General features: G+C 48.7%; 1 protein-coding gene across 1 annotated transcript in view; it reads right to left on the bottom strand.

Annotated features, from left to right (window-relative positions):
* The window catches only part of SMARCA5 (SNF2 related chromatin remodeling ATPase 5), a 682605-nt gene that overhangs the window by 93699 nt on the left and 571121 nt on the right, over positions 1-17785 (bottom strand). The window contains exons 20-21 of the mRNA XM_069631209.1: positions 6036-6168; positions 4866-4984 (exon numbers count right to left, since the gene is read on the bottom strand). Coding sequence (XP_069487310.1) covers positions 4866-4984; positions 6036-6168 — 252 coding nt within the window. The remainder of the gene's footprint in view (positions 1-4865; positions 4985-6035; positions 6169-17785) is intronic.

Genomic DNA, 17785 nt, shown 5'->3' with positions numbered 1-17785 from the left:
AGTCCCCGATGTTGTACATCCTAGCATTGGAACCCTTGGCGATCTACTTGAGACAGCAATATGAGGAAGTCAGGATTTGCACAAAAGGGGACCACACAATCTCATTATATGCAGATGACATGTTACTATACTTTAGATACCCTGAGGAAAATCTTCAATACATTCTAGAAGTAATTGAGTTATTTGCGTTGCTCTCTTTCATTGCAGTTAATCCCAAGAAATCGTGTACATTTCCCCTGGGGAGGTATTTAGGGGTCCAGCAGGAACTGCCAATCTTACAAATACCATGTGAGACTTGCACTTTTAGATACCTGGGGATTGACATTTATCACACGGTGGAAGCAGAGTATAAACACAACACTGAGAAAGCGGTAGTGAACACTGAAAATAGCATGAGGTTCTGGACTAAGCTCCCCTTAGCCATGATTGGGATAGGGGGGCGTTGAAGATGGTTGTGTTGCCTAGGCTACTACATTCTTTCGTGAACATACCATACAGGATACCAAAGCGCTTCTTTGTCAAACTCCAGAGCATATGCCGGGGCTTTATTTGGCATGGAACTAGGAACAGAATTGCCTTGTGGAAGTTGCAGAACACGTATGATAAATGGGGTATGAAATTGCCCAATTTCGAGATCTATTACTTGGCTTATCAACTGCTAATGTGGTCAACTGGCTAACAAAGACGCGACATCAGAGCCCAGATTGTTGAGATTGGAGTGTGCTCCTTTTTTTGAAAGAAGTGATTTGGCTGCCCGAATCTGAGCTAAAAGGATGCCCGGGGATGTTGGGATTGGGATGGAAGATATGGCGCAAAGCTGGTCAGGTCATGGAGAACCCAAACCTGTGCTCTCCGCAAGTGCCGCTAGTGGCATTGACCGGAGGACACGCGCAACTAAAGAAAACGATTCATAAGCACTGGGAACCGATGGGGATAGCCAAGGTGGGAGACATGGCAGGAGGGGGAAGTAATTGAATTTGGGGCACTGGCAGCGGTAACTGGTCTACACGTTGGGCAGTATATTACTTATACTAGAATGGTACATCAGATCAGAGACATGGTCTGAAATACTGGAAGATCAACCAGACACTGCTATAGAAACGATATATGATATAGCAGAGGGAGGGCATGACGTTTCTCGAATCTATGAGCTGCTGATGTCCAAGGTGCGAAAAGAAGTGGCCCAGTTAAGACAAGATTTGTAAGAAGAAGCCAGGGAACTCATGAGTGACGGGCTATGGAAGAGGGCTCAAGGGTACCATATAAAAGCGTCAAGGAACGTGAGGCTACAACAAATACAGCAATATGTAACCCACAAGGCATACATGACCCCCCCTCTCCACCCCCAGAGGATAGCCTGGTTTAAGAATGCCAGACAACCAACATGCCCCAAATGCGGGGTAGAAAATGCAGGGATGACATGTTTTGGGCATGTCCTGAAATTGGGAAGTTCTGGGGAGAAGTAGCCCACCAATTACACGAGAAAGGGATCAAGGTGAACGTGGAATCAGTGTGGGCATGCATGGTAGGTGGGTTTCCTAGACAGCGCCAATTTAAACATGTGAGCCAGTTTAAGGACATGGCATACATACTTGCCAAGCGCAAAATTGCTATGGGGTGGAAGGTATGCAACAGACCGTGGGTAGAAGTTTGGTGGAGTGACCGCCAGAAATTGACAGAAGCCAAAACGCCAGTTTGGCAGGAAGCGGGAAGTAGGGGAGGGGAGGAGGAAGCAGAAACCCTGACGGCCTGGAAACACTTAGTGGCCACACTGTATGGGTCCACCTAGGACTGTTAAAGCGATCAGGAAACTTGAGAATACAGAAGGGGAGGTTCCCCCAGAGGAAAGAAGCAGAATGCGAAGTGGAGTAGGCTCAAGTTGGGGGAGGGTAAGGGGTAAGCGGTAGATATGTAACTATGTACATGATGCTAAAGTGTTATGACAACTACTGCCGGTTTTGTTGAAGGTTGATTGTTGTAAAAACCGTTAAAATTGAGTTAAAAAAACTGCACTTGACTCCTACACTTTGCTGCCATTAGTGCACCAGCCTGACACTAGCGCATCCCTCGTGCCACCCGGGTTTTAGTCCCCCAACTAACCTTCCTCGTTTCCTTTTATTCATCCAGTTCATTATGGCCCAGCTCCTTCTCTTCTAAGGTAGGCAAATCCTATGTGTGGATGTTCAGAAAGGTTGGGGGTTCGAGTTCAACATTAAATCCATTCCTCTTCTTTTTGGAGAAGAGTCAATCCTGTTGAACCTGCAGCACTGTCACACAGGTCTTCCCGTAATAAGGTTTTCCACACCCTTCTCAGTGATTAATTGCACTAGTTTTAGGTACCTCTCAGCTGGTGGGGTCGATCATTGGGAAGGGCTTACTACATCAAAGGAAGTCATTCACACCAGGGCATCGCTGTCCCGGTAAGTCTGTTATTTTCTCATTGAAGTTGTATCCTGTGGGCCCAGCATAACAGTGCAGCACCAAACGGTGACAATTTTTACCAAAATGCCCCAAGCCCCCCCATTCCCCAGTCTTCTTTTTTCGCCATTTCTTGTGTGCTAGTTCCTTCAGGGCTTTTACTCTGTTTAGATCAGGTTTGAGTCCATTGTGTTTTGCCTTTGGCGGGCTTCAGCCCTGAAGCCTGTCAAGGCTCCAGTGTGTCTGGGAAGGTAGGAAGTGAGGAAGGAGCCCGAAACTTCACTGGCCTTTGTTTGTAGGCATGTCTGGCGGAAACCATATCCAACTGGGCGGGCCGCTGTACTAGTGGACTGAATACCGCCCCCCCCAGAGCACCTCTGTGAGACTGACAGCTTAGTGCTGTGAGTGAATGGGATTTCGCATATTAGGGAGGGTTTTGGGACTACAGGCAGTCCCGACCACTGGAACATCCAATCCGAAGAGACAGAGCGAAGCCAGCCGCACCTTCCAGGGCCGCAAAAGCACTGGTGAAGCCTTGCAGCTGTGCTGACCCCGTTTCCCATCGATAGCGAAGCTGCGCCAGGGACGACTTCCTCCCTTAGGCTGGTGGGACCAACTAGCCTCAAGACCTGCTTTGTTTTGGGCCAACCCCTGTGTTGCTGCAACCTTCCTGGGCTGCAATTTCCCAATACCTGGACCATCGATGAGTGCAACGTCTTCCGAAGGACGAATCCAGCTGAAATTTCGCAGGCATCCATGAGAGTTTACAGAAGCAAGAAATCTTCATCTAGAGTCCCACTACCAGAGTTCAGGACCAAGGTTATTCCAACCAGGGATAGTCGTTCCTCTTTGGCACTGAGATAAAGGCGCCAAAACCACAAAGAGCAGCTGAAACAAGTGGACTCCATTGCTGTAGAGTCCCTCTCGAGACTACGGCCACAGAAGCCCGCCAGAAGTCCTTCCTTTCGTCACCAAGAACAAGGTTCTGCATCAAGAAGTCAGTCAGCTGGAACATCGGCTTCAATTCTAAAGTACTGTGGGGCTTTGCGTTTAACCACCTTTAGGCAAATCTAGTGTTTCATAGCTTGGGGAGTGCTCCTTTTTATCCTTTAGAATTATTTCAATTCACTTGTGCAGGCCTAACAGTGTGTGGACATCAGGTAGGCTCTCTAGCGCCTGGATTTTTCTTAAAGAACTATTGACTGTTCAACAAACCTTTTCAAAGAAGATTCCATCAGAACTAGAACTGTCCTATTGACTTTGGCTGTCCTGGCTTGCTAAAGGCATACACTCTGAACCCCATTGGCTTTGGCAGTGCCTGTTCCCTATACAGGTTTTAATTGTTTGACATTCTTAATGCTGGGGAAAAGACTCCCTACATCCCTCTGGGAGAAAAGACTATTGTTACAGTGTTCTATTCTACTCTAACACTTTTTCTATCCAAACCCAACACTATGGTGAACGATGTCACACTGTGTGCTGGAAAAGTTTAAGTACAAAAAGAATGTACTCGCCTGCATTATTGCTGCATAAATAAGTTGATTCTGACATTCTACTTTGTTACTATTAGTTGCTGCATATTTAGTACAATTAATTTGCTTTCTGTATATGTAAATAAATAATTTACTATAACTTAAGGGTATAAGTGTTTACTTGAATACTTTTATTTACGGATTTCATTGTACTGCTGTACAGCTCACAGTATCCCTTTTAAGATAAACCCGGCTGCTCGCCACTCTACCGACTTGTGTAGTACAGGCCTATGTTAAATGTTGGGTCACTAATACAAATCACATAAGTCTTGTAAAGTCCCACACCGGTTGTACTCTACAAAATCTTACCCAACACAGTCCAAGTGCTCTTGCCAATCAGAAAATCTTTGGCCAAGAAGCTTCCCATAATTTCTCAGTAATCTGATTGTGCACATTTTACCATACAAACTCCTTGAAAGTGATCATTGAGCAATTCTGAATATAGTGATTTGTTTCTGTAAGGAACAAGCCAGCTCCAAAAATACCACTTGGGATCAGCAAACATACCTCCAATTAGCCATCAGCCTCCCCTAAAATCACCTCAAACGTTACTGCTCTAAGAGCTGGCACCACTTTCCACCCTTTACCACAGACACCTCCCCCAATACATCAGCATGCAAGATAAAGGACACAGAGGGCTGTCTGAAGCCCTCCCATCTTTCACACACAGAGCGGGAAGGAGGTAGTAAGAGGCAAAACACATGTACACCACCAGAAGTGCCAGAAGCAGTTAAAGCAGAGGTAGCCATTTGGTTGACCATCAACCTGCAGTTCTGGGTCCACATCAGACAGATGAGCCCAGCAAGGTAGAGGGTCTGATACTACTGTATTTAACATGCATAGTTCCTTTCAATTAGATTATGGCTGCATAAAAACAAAAGAATGTAAAAGGAACTTGCATTCATTTCCACCTACCTTGGTGTCCAGTGCCTTTTTGATGCCGATTCGTCTCTGAATTCTTGCTTCTCCCCTTTCAATCTGAGCCATTATTTTCTCAATGTCTTGGAGCTCATTGCAACGTTCCCAGAAGACAGCTGGAATACAAACTCTCATTAAGGAACATGTCAGAGCAGATTTGTAACTTAGAAAACATTACATTTAAAATAAGATTCCAGCACCCTAACATGCCATTGCTAAATTGTTTGCTTCAGGGAAACCAAACAAAAAAAAATACAAGATTTGGCTGCATGGGGACCTCCTGCAACAATGGCATCAGGCGCATAAATTAAATCTCAAAGTGTAGTGTGGCTGCCTTTTACCGATAACATCTGCATTAACAGAAAGGTGTCCAGCAGTATTACTTGTCAAGCGTTCAAGCTACTTATCAGAGCTAGAGCCCATTTCCAACACAGTCGGGCATACTTTGGGAGCATCTTGGGTCAGACATTAAAACAAATGCATAAATTAAAATCAAAATCGTTCCAGTCCCAAAACAATGGTAGAGGATTTAGATTTATGTCACAACACAGCTCATCAGCCCACCCAAAGGGAAACCTTCCAAGCAAAGGATCAGGGTTTAGGAGAGGTTACAAAACTACTGATCTTTGCAAATAATTGAAAGAGGACAAGAAGCACATACCACTGCTTTATAGCACCTTTAGTTGCATAAATATTCAAATTGTTTAACTGGAAAGGCTATTTACAGACTAAATCACTGCTCAAAGTCTAAAGACACAGACAACAAACAGTAGATGCATGTCTTTTTGATCTAAAAATCAAGCAAATGAAAAAGCAAACTATAGTTAACATTTAAAATGGCAAAAAGGCCTGCAGCGGCCGATCAACGTAAATAAAATGTGTCATGTTTGACAATTCACACCACAAAAAGCATGCCAGATTCTAACTTGCATAAAAAATAAGGTTATGAAGCTACTACATGCAATTGTAGTATGATCTGTCTTGTCAATAGATGTATAAAAAAGGAAGATTGAAAGGATGTGGAGGTTGTGGGGAGGGGGCACCGACTGATCTAACCCCTCTTGACTCCTTTGCATTATATCTTTGCATAGATCGCGAAAGTACCCATTCCAGTGGCAGACATACAAATGAAATGGGTGTAAAATATTTCTTGCCATATAAAGATACCTGAATATTCAATGACTTCTTCTGGAGATTTCCCTTCCACTTCCCGGGCTATGTTTTCAATGTCATCGCGGCCCCATTTCTCATTTGCTTTGACAAACTGGTTGAAATCCCGTTTGTTCCAGTTGGTGAATCCCTAATAAAACAAGTCAGTGCAAGTTATAAATCCGTTCACTGCATTTTGTCCTCACTCCAGCGACATAGCCACTACACTGAGCCAACAGCAGTACTTGGCACGTGCAGCAGTTAAAAAAAAAAAACTTTACACGACAGAACATAGTGATGACAGGCATTAACTAGAATGTTAACTTCACAACAAAGGAAGCACTGATATACAGATAGTTTCCAACAGCCATACTTTGGTTACACTCTATAGTGTTCTTACCAATTGGGGATTTAGTGTTTGGCAAGATTAGACGCGTTACACTACCCTCTCTACCCCCCTCTCGCGGAAAGACCTCAATCAAGCCCTCCAAGAAGAGTCAAATTGCCAACCATATGTCTTCCGCCCGCTGATGAGGTGGTGTAAAGTTCCAGTAGTCAATTTTCATGTCACAGTTCCAAATGGCGTCCTTCAAGCAGTCCGCAGTCGTGGTGGAGATTTGTGTGTCCAGGCAGAAATAATTGATCTTAGCCAACAAGAGGCACCTAGCCAATAACTTAGTAGATGTTTTATTAAGTCTGCACAGCCCCTTCAAGAGAGACCAGGGGCTCAGCCGGAATGGTCTGGCCAAGCGCCCTGTTGATTTCTGTAAGGGTTTAAAGCCAGACTTTTCTAATAAGCAGGCAAAACCACAGATTTATCTATTGTGCATTTGTTAGGCGCTTATACAGAAAGTCAATTCTGTTTCACAGCCAGGGCAACAGAGAGGGAACATGGGATAGAAGAAAGAAAAAAAAACAATACAATGTATTGGGTGGAAAGTGTAAGCCAACAGAAGGGAGGCCGGAGGGTGCCAAGGCAAGTGGAGAGGCAGTCAGGCTGGGGCGATTGGGTGTGGGAGGCCAGGTCCCAGAGGTACACATAAGGGCCCTAGCCACCAATCACATCGATTGAGATTAGCAGGAGGGACGAAGGGAAGGTGGTGAAGAGGAAGTTCTTGAGGAGTTTCCAGAACTTGAGGAGGTCCTGCTCAAGACGAAGAGGGAGGGGGAGGCTGGGGGAGCCAGCTGAAGAACATGATCTGCCTCCGGCCCCGTTTAGTGAAGCGCTTTACACAGAGTTGGTGCAAGAGGACCGCTGAGGTATAGAAGGAGAATATTTAGTAAGAGTTACAGATCGTGTGGTCCCAAGCCCCAGACAGCGTTGTGGCTGATACAGTGGGATTTGAATTTAATCCGTGCTGCAACTGGGAGCCAGTGGAGAGTTTTTAGGGCAGGAGAGCTGCAGTCCCTGGGCTTAGGCCCAAAGATAAGTCTTGCTGACCTATTCTGGATTAGCTTGAGGGGTCGTAAACTGGAAGAAGGTAGATTCAGGAGAAGGCTATTGCGGTAAACAAACCTAGAGAGAACCAGGGCTTGGGTAATATTGGCTTTTGGGGGCAAAGTAAGAAAAGGGAGTATTCCTTTGAGAAGGAAGAGTTGAAAGTGGGACTTCTTGACAATGTCCCGGGTGTAAGGGAGGAAGGAGAGAGGAGTTGAAGATGACTCCAAGGTTTCTGGCTTTAGAAGGAGCAGGGGGAGAGCCCATAGAGGATGGCCAGAGTGGGGGAGGGGTGTGGGGGGGGTTGGGGGGTGGTGGGAGGGGGAGCAGGAGCCCCAATGGGAATGCTCAGTCTTGCTGGTATTGAGACAGTGATCGTTGGAAGTACAGCAGGGCTGGATGGCAGATGAGCAGTCCGGGATGATGGAAGATGCAGTAGGGTCAGCAGGAAGTTTGAAAAGGAGTTGTGGGCCATCTGCGTAGCAAAGGAAGTTGGCAGAGAAGGTGGCCATGAGGAGTTCAAGCTCAGCAAGAAACGTGTTGAAGAGCCATGGGGAGAGGTTAGAGCCCTGGGGGACACCACATGTGGAGAAGGAAGTAACTGAGAAGGTGCCCAATATTACTTGGGATGATCAGTAAGGAAGGAGGTAAGCCAATCCAGTGCCCACTCCGAGATACCAAGGGTATCATGAAACGGTTTTATGAGGTTGGGGTGTTTACTGCATCAAAGGCCGGGGAGAGATCGAGCAGGATGAGAATAGCTGGAGGGTTGGATAAAGAAAGTCAGCCATGTCGCTATTAAGCAAGTTTGTATGCCCCCTCTTGATCTCCTGGCAATAGGAACCCAACCTTTGGTGTAAGTATGTAATACCAAGGGTGTTGGCGTGATTGAGCAGCCAGGCTTATCTCAAGGGGGGTCAATGTCAGCTGTAGCGGAGTTGCAAGTTCACAGTGACAAGTATTCAAATAAACTGAAACAAGGTTTCTTTAATACACAATAATTAGTCAGAGTAATCCTTATTCAGAAGGGAGCAATTTAACAACACTCAAATATACTTCACAAAATACACACTCCTAATATTTCTTAATCAGTAGGTGACTTCAATAGCTAGGGTGCGGGGGACATTAATATATCACATTGGAATAAGTCAAAGGAAAAAGGTTATTAGAACATACAAGAAACCACAAATCTTCCCAAGCAGGCAAATACTTTTGGATCCTTCAATAACAGTGAGTGTAACAGGTTAAGCCAAAGTCAATGGGCAAAAGTCTATATGGGCTGAAGCACTTCTTTGCAGGCAAGTAAGAAAAGTCTGTGCACAATGTTTTGGAGGTCTTTGGTGAGAAAGAAGAATCAATGTAGGGCCACAAGCTGTTAGACTTGTGAAAAGTAGAAGAAACAAGGAACTCTAAAGCATGATGCAAGTTCTCAGAATTTACAGTACCTTTAGATTGAAGAAAAAGTACAGCAGATGAATTCTGTTCCTGTGCAGCTCTGCAGATCTCACGGTTCCGGGGCCTCAGTCGTGGGGACAAGAGGTAAGCCTTCTGGGGACTCCTGCACTACAATGGGACGGTCACCGCTCGCAACCGGCAATCTTTAAACAAATGGCTGTTCGGTGTTTCAGCTCCTCGCGTCTGCCGTAAATAGCAACACTGCGGTTCCTGGCTGTCGAGATGGGCTTTTTCTTTCAACAGAGTGGGCTCAGCCTCGGTCAGTCCTGCTTCCTGGGAGTCCGGAGGATCTTCCTGGAGCTCTTAGCCAGCTTAAAAGCAACGCACATGAACTGGTGTTCCCCTCCCTGGCTATTCGGTTTTGAGCAGCAACTCTGGAAATTCAACCAGCTCTGAGAGAATGTCCAGGTGGAATACTTTGGAGTTGATGGGTCCCACCAACTCAAAGGGAGAAGTTGCCTTTGCAGGGGCTTCTCTGTTGATGTGAATTTAGAGTTTCAGCACAGGAGCAGGGCTTCACCGGGCAAACCAACGGTCCAGGAGTTGAGGAAGGCTTCCTCTTCAAGTTCTTTCTCGGTTCCTTCGTCCAGTGGTCTACTGCCTTTCAAGACGCTTGCTCCCATTCATTCCAGCCTAGCTGGAAGTCACCCAGCAGGGTGGCTGTCCTTGCCGGACAAATCAGCCGGCCAATCACCACAGAGTGCATTTGAGTCTCCTAGGAGACTAAGCACAGGGAGTTTCGGGCACCTCCCTCACTTCCTGCCCCCGCCAGACACCCTGGAGCCAGAGGTGGGTTTCACTTGTGAAGCCCGCCAAAGACAACGAACAAAGGGTCCAAACCTGGTTTGGCGCGCAGAGTAAATCTCGAGAAGGATCTTTCCACGAAGTGGCGAAAAAAAAGACAACCAGGGCCATTTTTACAAAAATGGCATCCATGGTTGCTTTACTGTGGCTACGAACGTAGCCGACGGAAAAATCCAACAATGGTAGTAAAACGTAAACCAATGCCACCAGCCATTCATCGAGGAAAGGGTAACATTGAAAAGGTTACATGAGAAGCTAGACAAAGGGGATTCTAGGTAACCCCTCCAGCACCCTATTGTAAGATGATAGTGTTTATCCCAGATAAGGTATTTAAACCTTTGTGAAATCTGGAAGACTTTCCTGTGTCACTGCACTGACGGTGCTATGTAACAATGTAAAACATGATGCCTCTGGAGTTTGTCAGACTACTAAACCAAAAGAGATGCCAAAAATCACATTAAAATGCATGCGAGTGGGAAAAGGGGTTTCACTCTCTCCAGGTTAAAAAAATAAATAAGAAAAAAATAATAAAGTCCTCAAAATCAAGCTAAATTGCTGGGGGTCTCTAGGGTAGAGGGAATTAGCACATTTCTGAGAATTCTCCCCAACAGTCGCTACCACCCTTAGGGCACTTTCCACTAAGCGATGGATCGACAGATGCAGCCCTTTAAACTGAATTTATATCTAATGTTCAGAGACACCTTACGAGTGTAACATGATCTTTTCCATGTAGCTTCATCGAGTTCGAGCCCCAGGCACTTCTCCCATTTAGATATGATGCTGGCAAGTTGAGAGAATGAGGTGTATTGCGCCATTTTGTACAGTGTGGAGCCTTTACATCCCAGAGACTGCAATGTATTTCAGTAGGGGAGAAGACATGTGCTCAAGTACGCAAGACCCACCCCTCCCATGCAGTGATATTGAAATAGGGGACCTCCCCCCAGTCTCTGCCCCTCTTGTCTATATACTGCTCCAGCGTGACAAAAGGGCTGCCGCGGAGCATATTGCTAACTCGGCTACACCAACCCTGGGCCAGCGATCCCCTCATCACATTTCTATGCTAGTGCTTGTATCCCCCACAGACCCAACTCTGGGACATACAGGAATGCTAAATGTATGCGTTGATTAATCTAGCCCAGGCGTCTACTGTGCAGCGGATCAGATCAAACTTACATTAATCTTGACCACTGCAGGAAATTAATAGTGACTGGAGAAGCTGGGGGTGGGGAGGGCTCAGGGGTCCGCTCTGCTTCAGGATGTGGATATGATACATGACCAGGCATCCATTAGGATGAAAATCTGGGTTGTGCCACCAGGTAACAGAGCTCCATGTCCGGTGCAGCTAGCCCACCTTGCTCAAATGGAAGAACTAGCGTCTCCCACTTGATGCAAGGGTTAATGGGGTGCCAGGTCAGATGAATCGGGTGGAAACAGCTGATTGAAGGACCTACCCAGGTACACTGGGCTATTATGGAAAAAATACAGCATTTTGGGAAGAAAAAGCATTTTGACTAGGGATAGCCTCCCCGCAGAGATTGAGAGGCACGCCCACTTCTCCCCTTTACGAAGCAGTGAGTCTAGTATTTGCCAATGATGGTCTCCCAGTAACTGTATGACTGGGACTAATAGTGATGACCAGGTACTTAACCGAGCTAGCCTCCCACCTATAGCCCCAATGTTTGGAGGAGGGCGTGTTAAGGAGCAAGAAATGTTGCAATTTTGCTCAATTGATTTTCAGCCCGAAGAACGGCACAAACAGGGCCACTCCTAGTGTGAGAGGGCCAAGGTTTGCCTGCGGGTCCCTTATATACACACAACAATCTCCCCTACGAAGGGGAACAAAACATGAACAGGCATTCTAGAAAATGCAATATTTAACACCATAGCCAGCCTATCCAACAACCCCCTCCCCGAAACCTCAAACAGTCCCAATGCATGTGCAACAAGGTGCCTCTCTCCATCATAACCCCAACATATATCAGACTCCAACAGACGTCGTACAAGTGTTAAATAAACTCGCACTAAAACCTTTTGGTGGATCAACCTCAAATCCATGCCCCGTTTGGCCTTAAACCCAATTCATAGCCAACTACTCCACTTGTGGGGTGAGATGACATGAATTACTTACCGTAATAGAATTTCTGATAGCATCTGCTTAGATTCACATGCTTTGCATATAAACTGACATCCAGTGGTAACCGCACAGTATTGCATCTCGTCTTTCGAGGATCGAAAGGGGACGTCGACTTGGGCGTGCCTGTAACACTATCCCTAACGTGACATCCTAATGTGACATGTAGTGTAAGCAAGATCCCTCATGTGGCAAGGTCCCTCAGATTGTATTTTTTTTCTGCCATGAGGGAGCCCAACGACTCATGAGTGAGTACATAAAAGAGAAAAAGTAGTGAGACAGCTATGTTCCTTCCACCCGAGCGGGGAGGAAGGGTGGGCGCATGTGAATCTAAGCAGATAAAATCATCAGAAGAACAAGTTACTCTTACCTGGTAACGTTCTTTCGATGGGATGGTCCGACGACGTATTCCATATCTATGACAGATAATGTCCCCAAGCTGTGCTGCTTCGGAAAATTTTCAGCGTCTGCGTCCTGCGTCGATGCGCCGTCCCCGAGGACCTCCTCAGACGGCCGACGTCACCCGATGTGATAAGTAGGACGCACGTAGCCTCAGTTGTAGTTTTTTCCCCAGAAGGTGCGAAACCAGTTTTCTGCCAGTCAGACACACAAGGCCTTGCGGAACGCAAGCTGCAATCGCATAAGAAATTCTGCAGCAGGGAAGGTAGGGAGGGAGCGATATGGAATACGTCGTCGGACCAAACCATCGAAAGAACGTTACCAGGTAAGAGAGTAACTTGTTCTTCGAGGGGGATTGGGTTCTCCGACGTATTCCATATCTATGACAGAATCCCAAAGCAGTACCAAGCAAGGAGGTGGGAAAAGAATTTAGAACACAAATTTAGCATGCCCAATCAAATTGCGGAATAAAGGACTGCCTTGCCAAAGGCCAGATCCTGCCCTCGGATGGAATCGAGGGAGTAGTGACGTACAAAAGTATGTACCGAAGCCCAGGTAGCTGCATCACAGATGTGACAAATAGGAACTCACCTCTGCAGGGCAGTAGACGCAGCCACTCCCCTGGTAGAATGGGCCCGCAAGCCAGCCAGAGGGTCCTTACCCGCCAAGCGGTAACACTCAGATAGCTAAAATAATCCAACGAGACAGTGTTTCGTCAAAGCTTGTCCCAAACGCTTTCCAGCGTAACCAATGAAAAGTTGACTTTCCACTCTGACCCGGGACATGCGCGAAATATAAAAGCTCAACGCTCTCCTAAGATCAAGCCTATGGAGCCTCTCTTCCTTACCAGGATGTGGAGGAGGATAGAACGCCAAAAGAACAACCATCTGGCCCAAATGAAATTCCGAAAACCACCTTCGGAAGAAAGGACGACCTTAAAGGACAACCCTGTCCTTATGAAACAGTGAAGGGTGGCATAACTGAAAGTGCCTGTAACTCACTCTGCGAGCAGAAGTAACCGCAACCAAAAACAGTTTTCAGAGTTAACAGTCCCAAAGGGCAAGAATGCAAAGGCTCAAACCGAGCACCCATAAGAAACTTAAGAACAAGGTTCAAGTCCCAAACGGGCACCAGAAAAGGTGACGGAGGGAACACATTAGTGAGCCCTTTCAAAAACTGAGAAATTAAAGGAATCTTAAAATAGGAACATTCTTCAGACGGACAGCACCGCCAAGTAACCTTTAATGGTCCCCACTTGCAAGCCCCTGTGGGCCAAGGAAAGCAAAAAAGACAGAACCATGGGAATGTCACACTCAAAAGGATCCACATTCTTAACTCTGCACCAGTCGCAGAACTTCCGGCAACACCTCCAACGCGTCTTCAGGGAGGTCCCAATCCTTATACCTCAACCTTTCAGAAGCCAAGCGTGAAGGTTGAGGGATCCGACCTCTGGATGGAGAACCTAACCCCCCCCTCCCGTGAGAGCAGATCGTCTCGGTAGGGAAGACTACGTGGAGGGCAGATGGACAAGTCGAGAAGGTCCGGGTACCATGTCCTCCGGGCCCACGCCGGAGCAATGAGGATCATCCGGCAACCAAACCTCCGCAGTACTTGCAGGATGACGGGGACTGGAGGAAACGCATACAGCAGTGGGAATGACCACTCCACCACGAACGCGCCTAAGGCTCCTTTTGGAGGAAATTCCCGCAAGCAGAACCTTTTGCACTTCCGGTTGACACTGGAGGCGAAGAGATCCACTTGAGGGGTCCCCCAAAGAGCAAAGATCTCAGTGAGAGATCGTGCTCTGCCTGCTCAGAGCGTCCGCCGTCTCGTTGTCGTCTCTGGCCAGATGATAGCCTGACGGCCCTCAGCTCCAACAGACTGATAGAGTCTGGACTCCGACGGAGACCAACAACTGCTGACTCAACTCGTTGGCATGAGCTCCCCATCCCGTGAGGGATGCGTCCGTCACGATCACCACCTCTGGCCAGGGCAGCCAAAATGCCCCCCCCCCCCCCTTCATCAGATTGCCTTAGACGGCCCACCACAGAAGGTCCTGGGCGACCGAGGGCGGCACCTGAACAGGGTCCGACATCCTGCCAGAGGACTGAGACCACTGGAGCTTGAGTGCCCATTGCAAAGATCTCATCCGCAACCTGGCCTCTGGCAACAGAAGAATGCAGGATGCCACTAGGCCGAGCAGTCTCAAGAACTCGGACGCTGGGAGTCTGGGCAAGTTGAAATTTGTGCACCATCTGCTGAATGTGAAGAGCGCTCACCTTGGGAGGAAAACACAGCCCCAGGGACGTGTCGAGCACTGCTCCGATGTACTGGAGCTGCTGTGTTGGCGTCAAATGGGACTTCTTTAAATTGAGGGAGAAGCCCAACCTGTGAAGGGAGTGGCAGGTAACGGACAGATGATCCGGGACTTGCTCGGGAGAGCTCCCCCTGATGAACCAATCGTCCAGGTAGGGGTAGACATGAATCTCCTTTCTTGAGATGCGCTGCCACCACCACCATGAGCTTGGTGAAAACCCTTGGGGCGGAGGTCAATCCCAACGGCAGGACCCGAAACTGAAAGTGCGAGTCGCCAACCGCGACCCTCAGGTACTTCTTGTGCTTGGGATTGATCGGCACATGGAAGTAAGCGTCCTTGAGGTCGAGAGACCCCAACCAGTCCTAAAGCTGAAGGGCCTGGAGGACTTGAGAGAGAGTAGCCATCTTGAACTTGTCCTTCCTGAGGAGTTTGTCCAAACCGCGCAAGTCCATGATGGGTCTCAATCCCCCCGTCTTTCTTCGAAATAAAAAAAAAAAAATAAGGGGAATACCATCCCTTGTTCCTCTTCCTCTCCGCTACAGGCACCAGTTCTATGGCGCCTTTCTCCAGCAGGGCTTGAATTTCCTGCGCAAGGAGCGGATCCGGACTCAAAGAAAAGAGGTTCCCAGGTGGATTGTCGCAAGGCCTCTGCCGAAAAGGAAGACAGTAGCCGTGGGTTATGATCTCCAGAACCCACACAATTGAAGTAATGGCACGCCACTCTACAAGATGCTGCGCCAGCCTTCCCCCAACCGGCGAACCATGGGACCTGGCCTCATGACTGAGTGGTAGCGGTTGCGGCGTTGCCCGAGGGCAAAGAGGCAACTGCCCGAGCGGCCTTGGCACCTCGAGTACCCTGTTTTCCACCTCTGGCACTCTTACGGTGGACTCTTTGACTGAGAGCTCCTCTCGCTTTACTGAAGGACGAGTAATAGCGGAAGGAACCACCCCTCCATTGTTGTCCACTAGGACGAAAAGGCGGAGGTTGTCGAACTGCAGCGCCCAACTACTTTGCTGCAGCTTTGGAGGTCTGCAACCTCTCAAGGCTCTCGTCAGCCTTGCTGCCAAAAAGATGTTCACCGTCAAAGGGCATGTTGAGGAGCCGGGACTGCACATCAGGAGCGAACCCCTGACTTCTGCAACCACGCAAACCTGCGTATTACGGTGCTCACCGCCATGGACCGGCTGACACAATCTGCCATGTCCAAACCAGACTGAACAGCCTTACACGGCATCCTTGCCATCCTGAACCATAGCAAGGAAACCATCCCGTTCGTCCCCTTTGGGAATATGTTCAGCCCCTAACGCAACACAGTTACACAGAGTGTGTGAAACAAGACAAGGCACATACGGAGTTGGCCGGCTGAAGCGCCATACCCCCTGAAGAAAACTTTCTTTGCCCAGCCATCAAAACGTGTGTCGTACTTATCGAGAGGGATGGTAGGATATGACGCCTGCTTTGCTGGGGCCTTAGCCGCCTGCACCAAACAACTCTCCGGAGTGGGGTGCCTGGACAAGTAGCAGGGGTCGCTACCGGCTGGACGGTATTTTCGCGACAAAGACTTGCCCACTGCCGGGAGACTGTCCGGAGCAGTCCAAGCCGCCGCCACCCTTCTCTGCAGAGCCACATGAAACGGCAGTACCGGGTCCAGTGGGGGGACCAAGATCAAGGATGTCCGTGAGATCATCCTGAACAAACTCCCCTGGGGGAGCCGACCATCCCAAGTACTCGGTGACCCGAGACATAAGGCACCGGTACGAAGAATCTGCATGAGTGCCTGGCTCCGGCCTACAAAACACCACCTCCGGAGAGGTGTCCAGTCCACTGGCATCATGCAGTGACTGCCTCAGGTCATCAAATTGACTATGGCCCGAGAGAAGCTCATCAGGCACCATAACCGGAACCCAGCCCTCATCACCCTCTGAAATGTACTCCAGGCGGTGAGAGGAAGACACCTGAGGACCAACGCTATGCCTGACCTTAGCCAGAGCCTTTGTAGGGGCTACCCTTGTGCCACGGGGCCCTTCAGACACCACCGCCTCGAAAGGCATCGAGGACCGAATGAGTCAGCGTCGAGCAAATCGGCGTCAACGTTAGCCCCGGAGTCGTCACAGGCCTCGAAGCCAGGGCTCCGAGCGTGTCCTTAGACGACCCCCTCGAAAGCGGAGCACAGACAGACAGAACCTCGAAGACGGCACAGGATCATGCGGTCTCGAACGCGTCGAGGACCGGGAACGGGCATGACAAGAACGGTTACCCTTGTCCGAGCGGGACCTCTCCCGCGAACCGTGCCGAACACCCGAGCCTGAAGGCGTGCGAGCGGTGTCTCTCGACCGATCACGACAGACCCCACTCGGAGGCGCGGACGGACTGGTGCCCTGCGATTCAAGAATCGCCAACATCTTCTTCCCGAAGGAAGCCCATTCCTCCGGTGTCGCTTGCATGGTGGGATAAGTGACCCGCCGACGGGCGGAGTCCTCGGAAGAGGACAGGGAAGGCGACAGATGTCGGCGCTTCCGGGAATGCCTCGAAGAGGCAGGAGTGGCGAGACCGACTCCTGGAAGGAGACCCACTGGACCAAATAACGATGACACGGAGAGTCGCCTCTCGAATCATCCCTCGAAAGCCCCACAGACCTCGACTTCCTGGGCTTAGACACCCTACCTACTGACAACTTCTTGCGCTCCCGCAAGGCCTTGCCCGTGAGCGACTGGCAGTCGACACAGTCCGTGTCGTGGGGCTCCCCGAGGCACCTGAGGCAGGCGTCGTGCGAGTCCGTTACCGATATCTTGGACCCACAGTTCCCGTATTTCTTGAAGCCCGGACGTGGGGTTGAAGACGAGGTAGACATCGTCACAAACTGGTTTTCCCAAAAACCGAACAGGTTCAAATAACCGAGAAGAATACAACAAACTCCAAAGAGTCGCGGCGTACCGAGATTCACGAAGCGAACACGTTCGCAGAAAAAACGGAACTGAGGCTAAGGGCGTTGTGCGTCCTACTTAACACATCGGGTAACGTTGGCCGTCGAAGGTCGTCCTCGGGGACGGCGCATCGTCGTCATCGACGCAGGAGCCGAAGATTTTCCGAAGCAGCACAGCTGTGGACATTACCCGTCATAGAAATGGAATACATCGGAGGACCCAATCCCCTCGAAATGCTATTACGGTGAATAATGCATGTCTTCTAATGCTTGTTAATCTGCTTAGAATCATATGCGGTG

Source organism: Ambystoma mexicanum, chromosome 6q (genome assembly GCF_040938575.1).
Source record: "Ambystoma mexicanum isolate Mex_15411 chromosome 6q, UKY_AmexF1_1, whole genome shotgun sequence".
In the NCBI taxonomy this organism is placed as follows: domain Eukaryota; kingdom Metazoa; phylum Chordata; class Amphibia; order Caudata; family Ambystomatidae; genus Ambystoma; species Ambystoma mexicanum.
This window is presented reverse-complemented; position numbering and strand designations above follow the sequence as displayed.